The sequence below is a fragment of the Microtus oregoni genome, unplaced genomic scaffold, assembly GCF_018167655.1.
Source record: "Microtus oregoni isolate MIOR12 unplaced genomic scaffold, Mior012 000036F_ref0000092, whole genome shotgun sequence".
Taxonomy (NCBI): Eukaryota; Metazoa; Chordata; class Mammalia; order Rodentia; family Cricetidae; genus Microtus; species Microtus oregoni.
This window is the reverse complement of record NW_024543095.1, coordinates 4,317,701-4,335,764: the sequence shown is the minus strand read 5'-3', so window position 1 is coordinate 4,335,764 and position 18,064 is coordinate 4,317,701. Positions and strand designations below refer to the sequence as shown.

At 44.7% G+C, this 18,064-nt stretch overlaps 1 protein-coding gene across 1 annotated transcript in view; it reads left to right on the top strand.

Annotated features, from left to right (window-relative positions):
* The window catches only part of LOC121433066 (calpain-13-like), an 86,886-nt gene that overhangs the window by 12,123 nt on the left and 56,699 nt on the right, over positions 1-18,064 (top strand). The window contains exons 2-4 of the mRNA XM_041631304.1: positions 3,685-3,914; positions 16,584-16,656; positions 17,660-17,775. Of these exons, the coding sequence (XP_041487238.1) occupies positions 3,717-3,914; positions 16,584-16,656; positions 17,660-17,775 (387 nt within the window). The 5' untranslated portion in view covers positions 3,685-3,716. The remainder of the gene's footprint in view (positions 1-3,684; positions 3,915-16,583; positions 16,657-17,659; positions 17,776-18,064) is intronic.

Below are 18,064 nucleotides of genomic sequence, written 5' to 3'. Positions count from 1 at the left end.
TGGCAGCCAGCCAGACTTTAACCTGAGCATAAGGTAGGGCTTCCCTCTCTTCTGTTTTCTCTTTCTTACGTCAGTGAGAACGTGAGGCAAGTAGGAAAGGAAAGAAACCTCAAAGCCCCCTCCAAAGAGACAAGTGGTCCTTCCCGGGATGCATAATAGCGACATATCATCAAATTCTGCAGATGAGCAACTCGGGAAGGAGAAGACATGGTAGGTGTAAGGCACCTGTGCTGCTGCTGTGTGTGTGTGTGTGTGTGTGTGTGTGTGCGTGCGTGCGTGCGCGTGTGTGTGTGTGTGTACACGGTATGTCTGTGTTAGCTGAACAAACCTCCCTGTCTGCCTTTCTGTTATCCATCAAGATTCTCCCCAAGAGGTGGACATGAAGTCCCCCCCTACTGAGGTACCACGTGTAATTAATAGCCTCTGAGAAAGGGAGAGGCAGTTTTCATTATGGGTAGAGCCTCTGGTTGGTCAACCATGCTTCAGGAGACGGCCCTACACCCAAGTGGACTTGGGTAGCACAAATCGGACTCAGTGGGTTTAAAAAGAAAAGAAAATGAGGGCAGAAAATTGAGTGAGTAGGGAGATAGAGGGGAGCCTATGAGAAGACGGGTCGTGAATATGTATGTAACTCTCAAATAATAAATAAAAAATATTGTTTGAAAGAAGCAGGATTGAAAATTGAAAAGAAAAAAGATACTTCCCTGGAGTATCCTACCTCCTCCAGCAGCAGACATCACCTGCCACTGCTCTTGGAGTTTTGCACTTCCCTCCTGGGCCTAGACAGCCCAGTGAACGAGCAAACAGTGGAGAACAAATAGCAAGAGAGGTATAATCACCCTCTTACCCTCATCCTTCAGGCCTCTGTGGTCCTAGCCTACCCTTGAACACACAGAAGTTCTTGTCTTAGAAGATGCCAGGCCACCACAGAACCCATTTATACTCAAATGAGAGTGGGCATTGGACTAAAAACGATTACCTACCGACCACTTTCTATTTACTAGTTAAGGTGTTATGCATTCTACAGGCATAGTTCCTTCTGAATCTCAGAATGACCCTATTATGTATGTAAAGTTATCTCCATCTTACGAATAAGATGGTAACTCTTCAATGGGCATGCCTAAAGTCTGGCCAACCCAGTAGCCCATAGTGGGCAATGGGAGTGCCCTAGAATGGGCCAGGGACTCATTCCCCACTTTTAAGACCTCCAAATGATTCTGACAAATAAATGAAACAAAATCCTTTAAACTTTAATTTTTACATGCAATTATGGGCTCCTTACTAGCAATCCCATAATTGTGTTATTAAGGGTAACTGTAGTGTGGTTTTCATAAGCTAAAATTAGGTCATTGCTAGAGTTTTTCACACACTCCAATTCGATCTTTGATGGAAAGGCAGGAGGCTAGGTAATGCTGTGTTGGTTCCCTGGGCCCTGAGCATGCAGAGCTGGCAAACCCACAATTTCCTAACTCTTCATTACCAGGTGTCGTTGCCATTGTCTGGAATTGACAAGCAATTTCTATCACTGTTTTCCTGCTCTTGAATGATAGCTTGCTGTTACTCCAGCTCTGTCACTACTGTTTAATTTGTTGTGGGCTCTCTGAATAATCCCCTTGCAGGCGGAAAGCTGTACAGAATATCTTGGTTTTTGTTTCCCAAGGAATACAATTGAAGAAATAAATATATCTTCATAGGTGAAGACAAACAAGTGGCCTGTATTTAACCACTATTTTACCTCAGGTTATACTATATGGATCTGATTATATTTAATTATTTTTGATCCATAACAATGCCAGTTTTATAGAGCTCGAATAATACCCATGTAAATTATTCCTAACTTCTCTGGAAGAAAGTGTAAATACAATTTCCCTCTGGATGTGCTCGTACGGCGGCACATAGCTGGCGATATTCTGCCTGTGAATTTGCGCTATCTCAGTAATTTGCCACATACCACTACCAAGTAACTGCAAGATAATTGCAAAGTTATTTTAAGTTTGCATATGTTTTTCTGGGATTCACAAGTCTTTGCTGCCAGTTTGCGTTGATCCCTTATGAATTATTTCCCCCACATCCCCTTACTCTTTCCCACTTGGTTTCTTCAGTGTGAAGCAGTAGTGGGTGGAAAATAATGGGCATTCAGACTTTACGTGCTGCCTACACAGACCTTTGCCAAAGAAGCTCCAATAACAGGACTTTAACACCTGCATGGGGTTTTCATGCCCCGCTAATAGGGTAAATTTTGAACCGCGATCCAGGCTAGCTTCACAGATGGTGGACGGGGTGTATATGTTGTTGAAATCCATCAGTTACACTTGTATGGCTTCCTGGACAAGAATCCTAATCCTTTATTGACAACGTATTAAGGAAGTTGGACACTGGCATTTAATGAATGACACTATATACCAGCTTCTTGGTTGGGTCAAATCTTATTTAATATCATCACAAACCCTCTAAATCTGGTACAACTGACCCATGTAGGTAGAGAGATTGGTTCATAGACATGGGAGTTATTTCAGTATTGTAGACCCAAAAGGTAGTTAGGAAAAGTACAAAGCAAACTTTAAAACCCATGGCCATTCACCGCGCTATGTCCCCTCTCTCCCTTGTTCAATTCATCATCTCATTTGACAGGCTCCACCTATAAAACGGCCCTGAGGTTTGTCTACTTTTTTCCATCCTCGGCACTGATGCTCTGCCGCTCTTTCCTGAGGGCAGATGTGTGGGGCTCCTCCAGTCTGCATGCATTCTCACATCACCTCTTATCTACAGACATGATCAGGACCCATCGTGCACACACACACACACAAAACACACACACACAACACACAAACACACACAACACACACACATACACCACACACCAAACACACACACACACAACACACACACATACACCACACACCAAACACAGACACACACACGAATGCTTGCAGGTGCCTGTCAAACCCCCAAACAGACAAAACAAAAACAAATGAAAAAAGCTTAATTGGACTTTCCAATCTGCCTTTGTAGCCATTTTTCCCTAATACTTAACTATTCCAATCCCAACCCCACTAAACCCTTCAAATCATTTCCTATTCTCCCAGACTCTATGACTTCACAAGCCCAGCTGCCCTGAGTAGCAGAGGCTAGAGACACTTAAAACATTACCCACCATTTCTCTATCTGGTAGGTTCCTCTTCCTTCAAGGATTGATTGAAACGTCACCAGCTATGGACATGTCCTCCTGGGCTGTCCGACAGTCAGAGTGTTCCCTCTTTATGGCCACGGACTTTGTACACATTTTCAATTGAGTAGTGTCTGTTGAATGCTAGCTGCTGTTGAAACGTCTAATCCGTCTTTCTTACTTGGTAATGAGCCCCCGGGGATAAAGATCATGATGTATTTATCTTCGGATTGCCGACGTTCGGAAGAGTGCCTGGCACAAGGTCACTGCTCAATAAACATTCATTAAAGGGACAAATTCCCTCATAGTCTCTGGTGCACACAAGAACACACGGAGATGCTAATTCAGTACACCAGGTTGAATGTAACCAGGAAGTAGGAATGTTGAAGTTCAGTTGAGGCTTACCCACCCAGGGGCTGTACGCCCAGGGACAGCAGAGATCTGAGTCTCAGGTCTTATGAAAGTGAAGGCATCAAAATCTTCTGGCACTAATCGTTTTTCTTTTTCTCACCAGGAAGAACGGACTTCAGACATCTCTCTAGAGATAGTCATGGCTCATAACCCAGAGCCTCTAACAGAGACCTCGGTGGTCAAGTTCAAGAATCAGGACTTCAGGTCCTTACGGGATCGATGCCTGAGCAGGGGTCAGCTGTTTATAGATGATACATTCCCTGCGGAGGCATCTTCCATAGGCCAGAAGCTGCTCAAGGGGAAACACCTTTCAAAACTGGAGTGGAAGCGGCCACAGGTGAGTGAGCCCCACCTGGGAATCAAGCTCTGCGCATTGGGAGCTGTGGGCCATGGCGTCTCCTAGAGAAGAGAGGGCCGTCCAGCCGCAACCAAACAGGAAGAAAGTAAGACTATCTGGTTTCTCTGCTAGAGTCTTATGTTCAGCCCAAGGAATGGGAAGGCTCTGTGCTCAGAGCCGGAGCCTGGACCACTGCTTCTAACTCAGTTCTAATAATGACCTCATCAGGAGATTAAAACATCTCGGTCCTGTGACTAGAAAAATGGCATGTCATGGATCGGGAGGCTGTGCTAGTTGGTCCCCGGAGTCTCTCCACCTCTTTAATTGAGCCCATCTATCAGTCTGTCACCTTTTAGTCTCTTCAAGTGTCAGTGTCTTTATGTTCCTTTCTTCTTCCCTACTAGAATTTACTCAAAAGGAATATATCATGTCAGTCATTTGTACTATAAAATGAATTTAAATAATTGCTTTGCCTCTCTCTCATAATCACATTCTCAGTCTTGAGAAAGGACTCCAGACATCCCCTGTGACATCAGAGCAAGGGTGCAGGGCAGCGTTCCCATCGCTCTGACTCCCCCACCTCAGCGATGGCCACTAACTCTACCTCGCAGTAGGGTGAGCCCTGCTGGATTTGAGAACCATCTCAACCTTTGAGCGTGAAGCTCTGTGGGAAACATCTCAGTGGGCTGAAGTCTCTCATGATCTCATCAGGACTCGTATGAGTGCAAAGGAGCTAAACAGGAAATGCTTTGGGATGCCTGATGCGCCCTCCTCACACCGCCAAACCTGCCAGTGTAGTCTGAAACAAGAAAATAGTACAAAGTCTGTTAGCGGATTGTGAGAACAGTTTTCAAGCACAGCTTCTATGCCAAGCGCCGTACCTGGCACAATGGGTAACACCAGACCAGCTTGTACAGAACCGTGTTTTCTGGTGATGCTGGGAAGACCTTGGGAGATGCCACAGTGTCTTCCTTATCCGAGACTATGTAATTCAGTTCTGCACACCAGAAAGAGAACTCTAAATACCAAGCTCAGAAGAGAAAACTTCTTGCCTGGGCCTGGACAGTTCTATCTCTGGGGAAGGAAAAGGCCATGAGAACCAGGTGGAGTTTCAATGCTAGTTCAGGAAAGCTGGGTGCTCTGATGTATGTAGTCTTGTGTGGTTGATCCAATCAGCCCTCGGCAGCAGGGCCTTAGTCATAGCTCTCTCCTTTCCTCTTTACCGCCTAAGGAGGTAGACAACTCTAAAGAAATTCTGAGGAGTCATTTTTCATCCTCTGTTGTTTTTAAAAGATGAGATTCATTTAGAAAAGTAATTTTGCTTTACTCCCAAGGTGCTGAGCAGTCTGTGTGAGACCTTATAGTATTGAGAATTTAATAATATTCCTATTTAGAAAGGGTGAAGGGAACCTAATTATCTAATCCCACCAACATCGCAGCTTGTGATGTCTTTGGGGAGCAAGGAGAAACTGAGGCAAGTAGAATGACCCATACAGAATTAAACCAGAAATCCAAAGTTAAGGAAGCTAGAAGCCAGATCCATTTTTCCCATCATGCTTCACACCTAGGGACTCACCCATATTCTATTAGCAGCCATTGTTCATTTCATCATTTCATATACTTTCAAGTATCGCATTTCTTAAAATATTCCTTTCCAAATTTAGCAATACTTTTATTTATAGAATACCTTCTAAAGCTTCCCATGTAGCTTATATTCCTTTTAGCCTTTATATATTTGTTTAATGTTACAGGAAAGAAAACAGGTTTAGCCCAATGATACGCTTGACTGAGATGACATGGTCAGGGAGAGAAGGGCCCAGGAGTTATATCAAGATTCCCAAGGCCACATGCTATGCTTTTACCCACAAGAACTTGCATGACTAGTGAGGGGTTGTTAGGATTTGGGGAGAATAATAAATGAATGAGTGGCTGGTGGGTGACTGTCTTCAAATCACTTCCTCAGGTTTCAAGCTCATACGTACAAAAGAGAAACCCTTTTGTTGACCAGTTTCTCACACAGGCTAGCAAAGAGAAAACCACTTATTACTGTGACATCTCTGCCTAACTGCAGCTTGATATGCAGAATCTTGACAGAAGACAACCAGTCTGGCCCGGGCCCCATAATGAAGCCAAGATGGACATAGTGTTATGGTTTTCAGCTCTTTGAATAATTTTTAAACTATTGTGAGGAATGACCATTAACCCCATTCTGCAGATAAGATTAGAAACAGAGTAGAACACTCAGTCTGAGGTCACACAACTAGACAGCTTAAGACCTAAATGCCTGACTTCACAATATATTGTCCCCTATAAGGTGTCGTCATGAACTCATGTTACGTATTATATTCTTGACTGTTGGTCATCCCAGAGATTTTATGCACCATTAGACTCTCCAACCTCATATGGTCAACCAGGAATCAACCATTCCATAAAGTCAATTTCTGTTCTTAGACAATCTCTTTATTCCATTTCATAGATGAAAAATAACAGGGATGAAATCTGGACCTGTAACATACTACATAGGATTATTTTTAAGGAGGAACGGGTTGCGATGCTTAGCTTAGTATCTAGCACATTGTAAGTACTTACTAAGCGCTGCCTATTATTTCTCAAGTCCCTCAATGCTCTTAGACTTTCAAAGTCCAAGAATTTCAGTTTCAACCCTCAGACAAAATCAGCAAATGTTTCCAAGGAGGAATGTAGGACAGAGAAAACTATGAGGGGCTAAGTGACTGCTGAGAAGGGATGTGCAAGTGGCTAAGTGACTGCTGGGAAGGGATGTGCAAGGGGCTAAGGGGCTGCTGGGAAAGGATGTGCAAGGGGCTAAGGGGCTGCTGGGAAGGGATGTGCAAGGGGCTAAGGGGCTGCTGGCAAGCGATGTGCAAGGGGTAAGGGGCTGCTGGGAAGGGATGTGCAAGGGGCTAAGTGGCTGCTGGGAAGGGATGTGCAAGGGGTAAGGGGCTGCTGGGAAGGGATGTGCAAGGGGCTAAGGGGCTGCTGGGAAGGGATGTACACATCTTCTCATGGTCTGTATCCCATCTCTGCATTCACAGTCAAGCTTCCCCCACCTACAACCTGCTTGATGCTTCTCCATGGGTCTTTTTGGCTCACCTGCCGCTCCAAGGCTCCACAGCCCATCTCCATATTCTAGCCTGTTCTAGACAATGGAGAAATTCCATATTCTGGGCAACTGCTAACCCGCCATGGATATTATTCTTCCTGGAGTACCCATCCCAGCTCAGCAGATTCACCAATAATCTACAAGTCAGGGGCCTGAGACCCAGGCTCAGTTCTCTGGGCGTAGCACAGAAAAGTTGTTTCATGTCCCATGACTCTTCTTCTCTCTCCCTCCTTCCCTTCACCTGCTGCCTTAGTTATTTTTCTGGTTAATGGTCCAAAATACCTGGCATGAGCAGCTTAGGGAAGAAAGAGCTTCTTCCAACTGGCAGTTTAAGGGTAGTGCCCTTCATGGTTAGGAAGGTGTGGCAGCAGGAATGGAAGGTGGCTGATTGCGCTGTGTCCACAGTCAGGAAGAAGAGACAGTGTTCATGCTCAGACCCTTTCCTCTTGATATTGAGTCCAGAACCCTTGCCTATGTAATGGTTCCAACCACATTGTTAATTCCTGCTAGAATTAACATGAGCTAGAAAATTCCTCACAGGTATGCCCACAGGTTTGTTTCTCAGGTGGCCCCAAATCCCACCAGATTGAGAGTCAGGATTAGCCGTCGCCCTTGCATGTCCTCTTCTCTTTTCTCCTTCCTTCTAACAATGGATCCAGTGTGGTTTTTCCTGCTGGAATGTTGTTGAAGGGAGATGTTTCTCACAGCCTGACTCTTTCTGCTTCTCTTTAAGCAATGTCCAAGCCCACTCCTCACTTCGACTTGGGCTCTGCAGTAGCCTGTGACCTTGTAGGGAATGTTCTAGAGGATTCATCATTCTTGATGCTTCCTGTAACCTCTGCTCTCAGTAAGAGCTAATACCAAGAGTTAAACATGGGGGTACGTGTGTGTAATGTATTCTCTAATTAAACTTGGTACTTAGATGGCCCCCTTTTAGGAGAACTTTTATCCTGTGGATAATAGTAATAAATCCCACTTACTGAGTATGTACATAGTTGAGGTATTATACTAAGTGCTTACATGCAATTTGTCACTTAATTGCCCTCGCCATCCTGTAAGGTGGATGCTATCATTATGCTCACTAAATAGATCAGCAGTGTCCTGCAGCCCTTCCAGCAATGACAGAGGTGTGTTCACTCTGCTCCATTCGCTGCCATGGCCACCAATCAAATGTGTCTGCTGAGTACTTGAAACGTGATCATTGTGTCAGGGAGATGGAACTTTTAATGTTAGTCTAAATCAGTGGTTCTCAACCTTCCTAAGGCTGCCAGCCTTTAATGCAGTTCCTCATGTTGTGCTGACCTACAACCGTAAGGTGATTTCATTGCCACTTCATAATCTGTGATTTTGCTACTGTTATGAATCATAATGTAAATATCTGATATGCAAGGTATCTGATATGCAACCCCAAAGAGGTTTAGACCCACAGGTTGATAACCGCTGGGTCTAAATCAACAGGTATAATTGCAGCTGCCGTAAGGGACAGCAGAGAGCTGAGGGCGGTGGATCCTCACATCATCACCAATGTGGAGAGACCAAGGAGCTGGAGCGTCATCTTTGACCCCATTCAGGGAAAAAAATAATCTACTTCCCAAAGCATGGGACAGGATGTCTAAAGCATGTTCTCTAATAGGTACCTGAGCCCAGTTCACAGCTTTATTGTGGACCCGTCTGTGGTCACTCCACAGCAATGAGTTTGCCTACCCAGGAAATATCTCCGCGTAGTCAGAATAGTTTCTGATGGGAACATTCACTCACCAGAAGTGACTCACCATAATGTCTTGTTCGTAAAAAGAAGAGGGAAAAGATAGAGATCTGAACGTGGGGTAGATTGTAAAGATGTTCTCTCATGTAGCTGTTCCCAGAAGGAACTGAAAGTAGTTGTGCCAACAGCCAGTTGCCATTGAGCGGGAAACTCTTTGATGACAACACATCAGAATTTTCTCAGAAAAAGAGGGGAGGAATTCTGTTGCCCCCCCCCCCCCAGCCAAAGCCTGGTCACCATCTGGAAGGGCTGAGCGACAAAATGACAAGTATAATTGTTACCAACTGAACATGAAACGTTCCCACAGACTTGAGTGCTGACGCTTAGTCTCCAGTTGGTGGCAGCATTTTGGGTGGCTCTAGAAACATTAGGAGGCAGGGCTTAGTAGGAGGAAGTAGGCCATTGACAGGCAAGCCTTTGAAACTTATACCTGGTCTCCAGTCCTTTGGCTGTTGTCTACTTCCTGCCTACTATGCTGTGAACAGCCTCCTCCAACACAGCATCTTACCACACGATGTTACAACTAAGGGCGCCAATGAGCCAACCCTCACCCCAGATGGTTCTGAAATAAACCCTTCCCCTTCTACATGTTCCCCAGGTGTTTTAGTCATGGCTGTGCAAAGGTAACTAGTAGACATGTTTTCTTACCCGAGACCAGCACTTTGTGTGGGAAATTCATAAGCCGTCGTCAGAGAAAACACGGTGATGCAAATGTCCACAGACAGGGTGACATCTCCAGAGGTGATCAAAAGGAGTGGCTTCTGTGTTGCCCCTGCAGGTGATGTTTGCCAAGATTTGAATTACATGGGTTTCTGATATTCCTAATAAAATAGTAAGGCAGACTCGGCCTGGAGAAAAGGACCTATAGCCTAGACTTAAGTGACTATAATTACTTAATGTGGCAATTACTTAGTTTGAGGAATAGTGATGGCTTGTGTATTATTCAGATTTTCCAAATACCTGACAAAATCTAGAATATATGTATGTATGTATGTATGTATGTATGTATAGTCATATCTACATAGCACTAATGTATAATTACATATTATTAATGGATTTCTCAACATCCATATTGATAACAGGTGCTCATATATTAATCCAATATACCTATCTATGACCCACTGATGTATTTATTAAAAGAAATTTGTTCCAAGATTTTGGGTTCTTTTAGCTGTAAGTAACATCATGACTTGCAGTCTGCCACCTAGAGACATAAGAAAGTCTTAAGTCAGTGGCCTGAGAGCCAAGGAAACCACAGGTTCCTAGTCTGAGACCAGGAGACCATTTTATCAGATCAAGCTGAGGGCAGGCGAGTTCTTTTTCCCCTTTGTTATAGTCAGGTACCTGATGAGCTAGATAGGATCGGATATTCCCACCCACACTGGGGAGGGCAGGCTGCTTTACTGAGTCCACAGTTTCAGATACCAATCCACCCACCCCTTCCCTGACAGACACACCCAGATAAAATATTTACCAAATAAATGATCCAGTTAAACTGACGTCTCAATTTAACTACCCCAGCTTCCTTGGGCATACCTAACATTTCTAAGCCCTCAGAGCTCTGTCTGTCTCACAGAGTCAAATGCTTCAAGCTGGGAGAGACTCTCACTACTGGGGAGTTGAAAGGAGAAGAGAGACCCTTGGAGGCAATCTGACCTGGGACATAGCACTAAACCTCTCAAAGCCTGGTTCCTTGCCCCAATGGGTCTCAGAGTCACCTCTGAATTGTTGTCATTCTTAAATGCTACCTCTGGCTGACCTCCTGAGTCACAGGTGTGCGAGGTAGGGCTCCACAGCCTTTGTATCTACAAGGCTGCCAGCTGATTCTGAGTCACCCTCTGCTGGGAGTTCAGCACAGGTCTCTTCTAGGATCTTATTGTGATAACGTCCCCACTGCCCGGGTTTGCCAAATCCACCTGCTATTCCGGGACTTTCCAAGGCCTAGAGCCTGCTCCTCCTCAGCCACAGTGACACACGTTCTGTGTGGGCTTTTTCTCCAGGAAGCCAGATGAGCCACCCGAAAGGCTTCTAAGTGCCATCACACTATTCTGTTTTGCTTATAACTTCCATTATTTTGATAAAAGTTTGTGTGTTCATCAAATGCCTTCATAGCATTTAGCAAAAGAGTATAAATTTTCCTCCTCTGGGCCCATGTAAGTGCTTTTTTTTTTCGGCTATTAGGGATCCTGAAATGAAAATATTCTTACATTTTTCCTGTAGAACTTTCTTCTCGGTGCTAGTAAGTTGGTCTACGTCAGTCTGGTTTGTGATGTCAACATGTGTGTACTTGTATGCTTGTGTGCATATGTGTATGCATTTGTGTATGTGTGTTTACTCTCTGGTTGTACATAGAACTCACTGGCTTCTTAATTGGCTGTTGGGTTCTTTTTTTTTTTAAACACTGAAACTGTAAATGAAACAAGACTTGTTTACCCCCTGAAAGTCTGAGAGAATTCACAGGAAAATTACATACATAGGTATACTAGGGTAATAATAGTCATTGAAATCTTAAAAAGCAATGGCCAAGATTATTGATTTGGGGTGTTACTAATTTAAGTCATTTTATCATTATTAGTATTTTAACTGATCAGCATAAAATTTTGAGCTATGCATTTTTACCTCTAAAGCCTATTTTTATTTCTAATTGTATTTGGGTTTCTCTACCATGTTGATCAAAGGTTGGTTCTATATAAAGCCGCTATCCGGGGCAGAACAATTTATTTACCTTATTATTCTTGCTGTGTTTCTGGCTTATTTTATAACTTGCAGGTTGTTTTCTTTATCTCTTCCTTCCTCCCATTTTTTTTGTCCCTTCCTTTCTATTATCTATGAATTGACTGCTTAATTTATGTTTGATTCTGTCTTGTTTAATAATGAATGCATCCGAGGCTATGGGTTTGTCTATGAGCATAGCCATTTTAATTTTGCAGCTGTCACACCAGAGAAAGGAATCAATAATTATCGAACACACACCCTGTCAGAGGCTGTATTAAAGTGTTCCACATCCTTCCTCATTTGCAAATGGAAGGACTCATCCTGCTTTGTGAGTCTGTGTTGAGCGTGCAGGGAATAGCCTAGAAGGGCAGCATCTACGGCTTGGTGGGAGGTTTGTAAGTGGCGGCCATCACTGAGCTTCAGGGTTTGATTCTCTTAGCTGTCTTTACACTTTTGTCCCCATGTGACACATGAGGACACTGAGCTACAGTAAAGAAAAAGAAAGTGTTCAAGGTCTCCAGGTCACCTGGGAAGACACATCAGGACAAGATTCCTTCTGCAGGCTGTCTTCAGGGACCCTCCCGACACAACACCCTCCTGCACAAGTCACAGGAGCGAAGCCAACAGGGCAACTGCCAAGGAGCTCAACAGTGGATGACGTTAACTGCAGGATTGGCCATGTTCCTGGTCCAATCCTCTATGGTCTCCACCTTCTCCTGTTTTATGTGCATGCATGTGTGCATGTATGTGTATGAGTCACAGGTATAAATGTGCACACAGAAGCCAAAGGGCAGTTTCAGCTGTCAACTTTCTTAAGGTACCATGCATCTTGATTTTCGAAATGAGGTCTCTCACTTTTCCCTGCAATTTGCAAAGCAGACTAGGTTAGTTGGTGGGCAAGCCCCGGGTATCTGCCTGTCTCTGCCTCCCTACTGCTGGGATTATAAGTGTACTTACACCACTCCTGACATTATATATACACTTTTATTTATTTTTTATATATATTTTTTTAGTTTTTGAAAGTATTACATCATTCCCTCCTTCCCTTTGCCCCCTCTAACCTCTCCTATGTACCTCCTCCCCTTGCTCCCTCTCAAACTCATGACCTCTTTCTTTCATTGTTGTTGCATACATAAAATATAAACACAACCTACTCAGTCCATATAATGTTACTTACATGCACGTGATTTCAGTGCTGATCATTCAGTGCTGAATAACCAATTTGGGTGCTGTTCCCTGAGGAAGACTATTTCCCCTGTTCTTAATATCCCTTGACTGCCTGTAGTTTTCTGTCTAGTGTGGAGACCTCTAGGTGTCAAGCCATGTTGAAAAGACTTCACGGGTGTAGCTTCTCTGGCATTCTAGCAGACACAATCTCACAGCAAACTTCCGGTTCCTCTGGCTCTTGCAATCTTCCCACCCCCTCTTCCTCAATGATCCCTGAGCCTTAGGTGCAGGAATTATGTTGTAGAAGATGTATCCATTGAGACTGGGCACCACGGGATCTCTTGTTTTCTGCATTTTGACCAGTTGTGGTTTTCTGTAATGGTCTCCATTTGTTGCAAAGAGAAGTTTCTTTGATTAGGGGTGAGAACTGTACTTATCCATGAGTAGAAAGATATTTAGACTGTACTTAGAGATTATGCTGGTTTACTAAAGTGGTGTTTGTAGATTCTCCTCCGAGATCCATGATGCCACTAGCCCCACGTAGATGGCTGAGTTTCAGGTACCAAGCATGGTTTCCCTCTCGTTGAGCAGGCCTTTAATATGGGGTCTGGGGACCAAACTAAGGCCATCATACTTGTTTGAAAGATAAGGACTTTACCACTGAACTATCTTCCCTAGTTCCTTTGAGTAAAGCATCAGAACTGAATGTCTTCATTCAGAGACCAGACCTCCCTTGAGACTTCTAGTTCCTTTTCCCAGTAGAAAGAGGGACAAACCATGGACAATGAAGTGTGCCCACATTGTTTTAAAACCAGCTGCACAGCCAGTGCCCAGGACCATGGCCCCTCAGAGCAGTTTTTCCTACTTACGTGAACTAGAAAGATTTCCAATTGCACCCTGGCTATGGTTCTAACAGAGAGTCCCACTGGAGAGCCAAACTGTGCCTCTCCTGCATCTGATGGGGTCAATTCACAGCCAAGAAGGCGAGTGAAGGCTGCTAGGGAGACAGCTGTGCTTTAGATCACACACCTTTACTTGTCCCCAGTTCATGTTCTCGCCAGGAAACTCAGGCAGCACGTGAGAGGCTGGCAGGGTTGTCTGTGGTGTAGATCTCTGTCCTTCTGTGGCTGCTAGGGCCCGTCTCTCTGGGAAACAACAGTGGAGCAGTTAGCAGATTATGCAAACATAAACAACAGAAGAGCCACACAGAGGTTACAGGGGGAAAACACCATGGTCTCCATAAAGGAAACAATTGTAGAGGGCTGTCCCAAAAGTGTCCGGAGACCCCCTTAGGGGTTCTTATAACATTCACATCTTCCGAGAGTCCTCCAACGTCACCCTGATGTCGTCACGTCTTGGCATGGCTGCATTTCTCTTCTGTGGCAGCTTAAGTGTGTGTGGGCTAGATGCTGGGGTAGATAGAGGTTTCCAGACTTGGGCTGTGAGTAGGTGAGGGCTGGGCAATGAGCTGAGGAATCCGAAGCTTGTGTCCTGTGTAGCAGGCGAATGAGCTAGAATCCAGAACTGGGAGTAGCTGAGCTGAATTCTGAGGGATGATGTTGTACTGGCTGGTTTTGTGTCAACTTGACCCAAGCTGGAGTCATCAGAGCACAAGGAGCCTCAGTTGAAGAAATGCCTCCATGAGATCCAACTACAGGCATTTTCTTTCTTTTTTTTTAAATTTTTTATTGAAAAAAAACTTTCTGCCTCCTCCCAGCCTCCCATTTCCCTCCCATTTTCCTCCCACTCCTCTCTCCCTCCCCCCACTCCTCTCCCACTCCTCTCTCCCTCCCCCCACTCCTCTCCCCCTCCCTCTCCAGTCCAAAGAGCAGTCAGGGTTCCCTGCCCTGTGGAAAGTCCAAGGTCCTCCCCGCTCCATCTAGGTCTAGGAAGGTGAGGATCCAAACTGGCTAGGCTCCCACAAATCCAGAACATGAAGTAGAATCAAAACCCAGTGCCATTGTCCTTGGCTTCTCATCAGCCCTCATTATCCGCCATGTTCAGAGAGTCCGGTTTTATCCCATGCTTTTTCAGTCCCAGTCCAGCTGGCCTTGGTGAGCTCCCAATAGATCAGCCCCACTGTCTCGGTAGGTGGGTGCACCCCTCACCGTCCTGACTTCCTTACTCATGTTCTCCCTCCTTCTGCTCCTCATTGGGACCTTGGGAGCTCATTCCGGTGCTCCAATGTGGGTCTCTGTCTCTATCTCCATTCATCGCCAGATGAAGGTTCTATGGTGATATGCAAGATATTCATCAGTATGGCTATAGGATAGGGTCATTTCAGGTTCCCTATCCTCAGCTGCCCAAGGAACTAACTGGGGACATCGCCCTGGGCACCTGGGAGCCCCTCTATGTTCAAGTCTCTTGCCAACCCTAAGATGGCTCCCTTAATTAAGATATATTCCCTGCTCCCATATCCATCCTTCCTTTATCCCAACCATCCCATTTCCCCAAGTTCCCCCCCATCCTCCCCTTCTCACTTTTCTCTCCCCATCTCCACTTACCCCCATCCCACCCTACCCCCAAGATCCCAATTTTTTGCCCAGCAATCTTGTCTACTTCCCATAACCAGGAGGATAACTGTATGTTTTTCTTTGGGTTCACCTTCTTATTTAGCTTCTTTAGGATCACAAATTATAGGCTCAATGTCCTTTATTTATGGCTAGAAAGCAATTATGAGTGAGTACATCCCATGTTCGTCTTTTTGGGTCTGGGTCACCTCACTCAGGATAGTATTTTCTATTTCCATCCACTTGCATGCAAAATTCAAGATGTCATTGTTTTTTGTTTTGTTTTTTTTTTTTTACCGCTGAGTAGTACTCTAATGTGTATATATTCCACACTTTCTTCATCCATTCTTCCATTGAAGGACATCTAGGTTATTTCCAGGTTCTGGCTATTACAAATAATGCTGCTATGAACATAGTTGAACAAATGCTTTTGTCATATGATAGGGCATCTCTTGAGTATATTCCCAAGAGTAGTATTGCTGGGTCCTGGGGTAGGTTGATCCCGAATTTCCTGAGAAACCGCCACACTGATTTCCAAAGTGGTTGGACAAGCTTGCATTCCCACCAGCAATGGATGAGTGTACCCCTTCCTCCACAACCTCTCCAGCAAAGGCTATCATTGGTGTTTTTGATTTTAGCCATTACAGGCATTTTCTTAATTAGTGATCAATGAAAGGAGGGCCCAGCCCATGGTGGGTAGGGCCATCTTTGGGCTGCTGGTCCTGGGTTCTATAAGAAGGTGGGCTGAGCAAGCCAGGGGTAGCAAGTCAGTAAGCAGCACCTCTTCATAGCCTCTGCATCAGCTCCTGCCTCCAGGTTTTTGCCCTATTTGAGTTCCTGTCCTGACTTCCTTCAGTGATGAACAGCATTGTGGAAGTGTAAGCCAAATAAAGCCTTTCCTCCCCAACTTGCTTTTTGGTCATGGTGTTTCATTGCAGCAACAGAAACCCTAACCAAGACAGCCATTTCCCAGCAAAAGCTTCACTCAGAGAAAGTGTAGTCCTGATATTTCTCAAAGTCTCCTCTGATGAATGGATACTATTCACTTTTATTTGTTTATAACTGTCTAATAAAACACAGACTTGTTGGGAACAAACAGGCTGCCTATTTGATATAAAGATCTTCAGGCCTTATTTATGACGTTTCCTTGTGTAGTTTCTTTGTGCATTTATTGCCTGTCTTGTCAGCTACATATACACCCCTTTGACACCTGCTTCCCCGAGAGCCATAAAACCCAAAGAACAAAAGAAAGTTTCCTAATTCATATTTTGGGCACCTATTTAAGAATTAACTTCTGTCCCCATCAAAGGCAAAGTGAATGATGCTGTGGGTAGCACACCGAGGCAAAGAGGAATGAGACAAGCTCATAACCTTTCTTTGTCTTTTGTAAGGATTTATCAGAGGATCCCCCTCACTTCATCCTGGAAGGGGCAAGCAGATTTGACATCCAGCAAGGAAGAGCGGGTAAGAACGCCACAGCTTCCATGACAGCCTTTCAACGTGGTCTTCACATGGGAAATTATAGTCTTAAGCCAAGTTCATAGACACCTAGCCAACCAGCAGCCTGTAATCTGCCCACTAGGGTTTCCACTAACTGGAGAAAGGCCCCTCCGAGGGTCTCTTTGTGATTGCTGCTCTGAGCACAGCGCCTGGAGAAGGTCAAGGCTACTCATCCATCAAGGGAAAGCATAGAAAACACCTGCATGGATCAGAGAGACCCCTGCATAGAAAGGGGCAGGGCAAACATTAGCAAAGAAAAATACAGGTGCATTTTCTGCGATTATATAAAGTACCATTGCTGACTCTGTTTAGTGGTTAAAAAGATTGCTGGATATCAGCCCTGGGCAACTATAAGAAAAGGATTCATGGAGCAAGCAGAATTGTCAAAGCTTAGCAGGGGCTTCCCTGGCCTTCCTTACCAGACCTACCCACTCTGTCCCCCAATACCTACATCACCAACACTGGATCCTCTCCTCCATCTTGCTTGGAACTGGCTCGGTAAATCCTTTTCCCAATTTTCCTCCCTCAGGGGGCAAAACTTCAGCATAGGTTGGATCTCCTTAGAGCCAACCCCCAAAATCTTAACTGCTCCAAACTTTGAACTGTTTTGAGTACTACCCAGAATCTCAAGAAGAAAATTACATACCTGATCTCCCTCGACAGGTCACAGTCTAAACGCAGGTGTGAAAACTAGGCCTTAAGCTTAAGTCTGAGTATATGAGAGAGACGTGAAGCATAAAGGAATTCATATTTAAATTTCGGTCTCATTCTGACAATAATTGATTATGTAGGTGAAAATAGTCTGATTTTAAAATAATTTGAAAATGTTCTGGTCTCAAAGATTTCCAATGGATACTCACTCTATTTGTTGGAAGATTTGCTAACTCTGGTATCCGCAACCTGTAGAATTCAGGGGGTGGGATTTCCCAGCACAACCAGTTTCCGTTATAACTTTATCCCCTACCAGGAGACTGCTGGTTCCTGGCAGCACTGGGCTCCCTGACCCAGAACCCGCAATGTCTGCAGAAGATCCTGATGGACCAAAGCTACTCACATCAGTATGCTGGGATCTTCCGGTTCCGGGTATGTGCACAAATCTGTTCCTTCATTGATGGGGGACTCTTGTGAGTCATGGCCTGGAAGCCTGAGCTGGAAGTGACATCTATATGTCAGTTAACCCTTTTTCCTCCTAAACAGGGTTCTGCCTTTCATTTATGGCCCAGTCACACATAGAGAAGATGTGTGTGTGTGTGGGGGGGGATGTTTGCGTGGAAACAGAAACGGATGGACTATGATGTTAAGGAGTCCTTTGGCATATTTTGAGGGGTACATGACAAGTAGTGAGAGAACCACTGACCTAGAACCCTAAAGG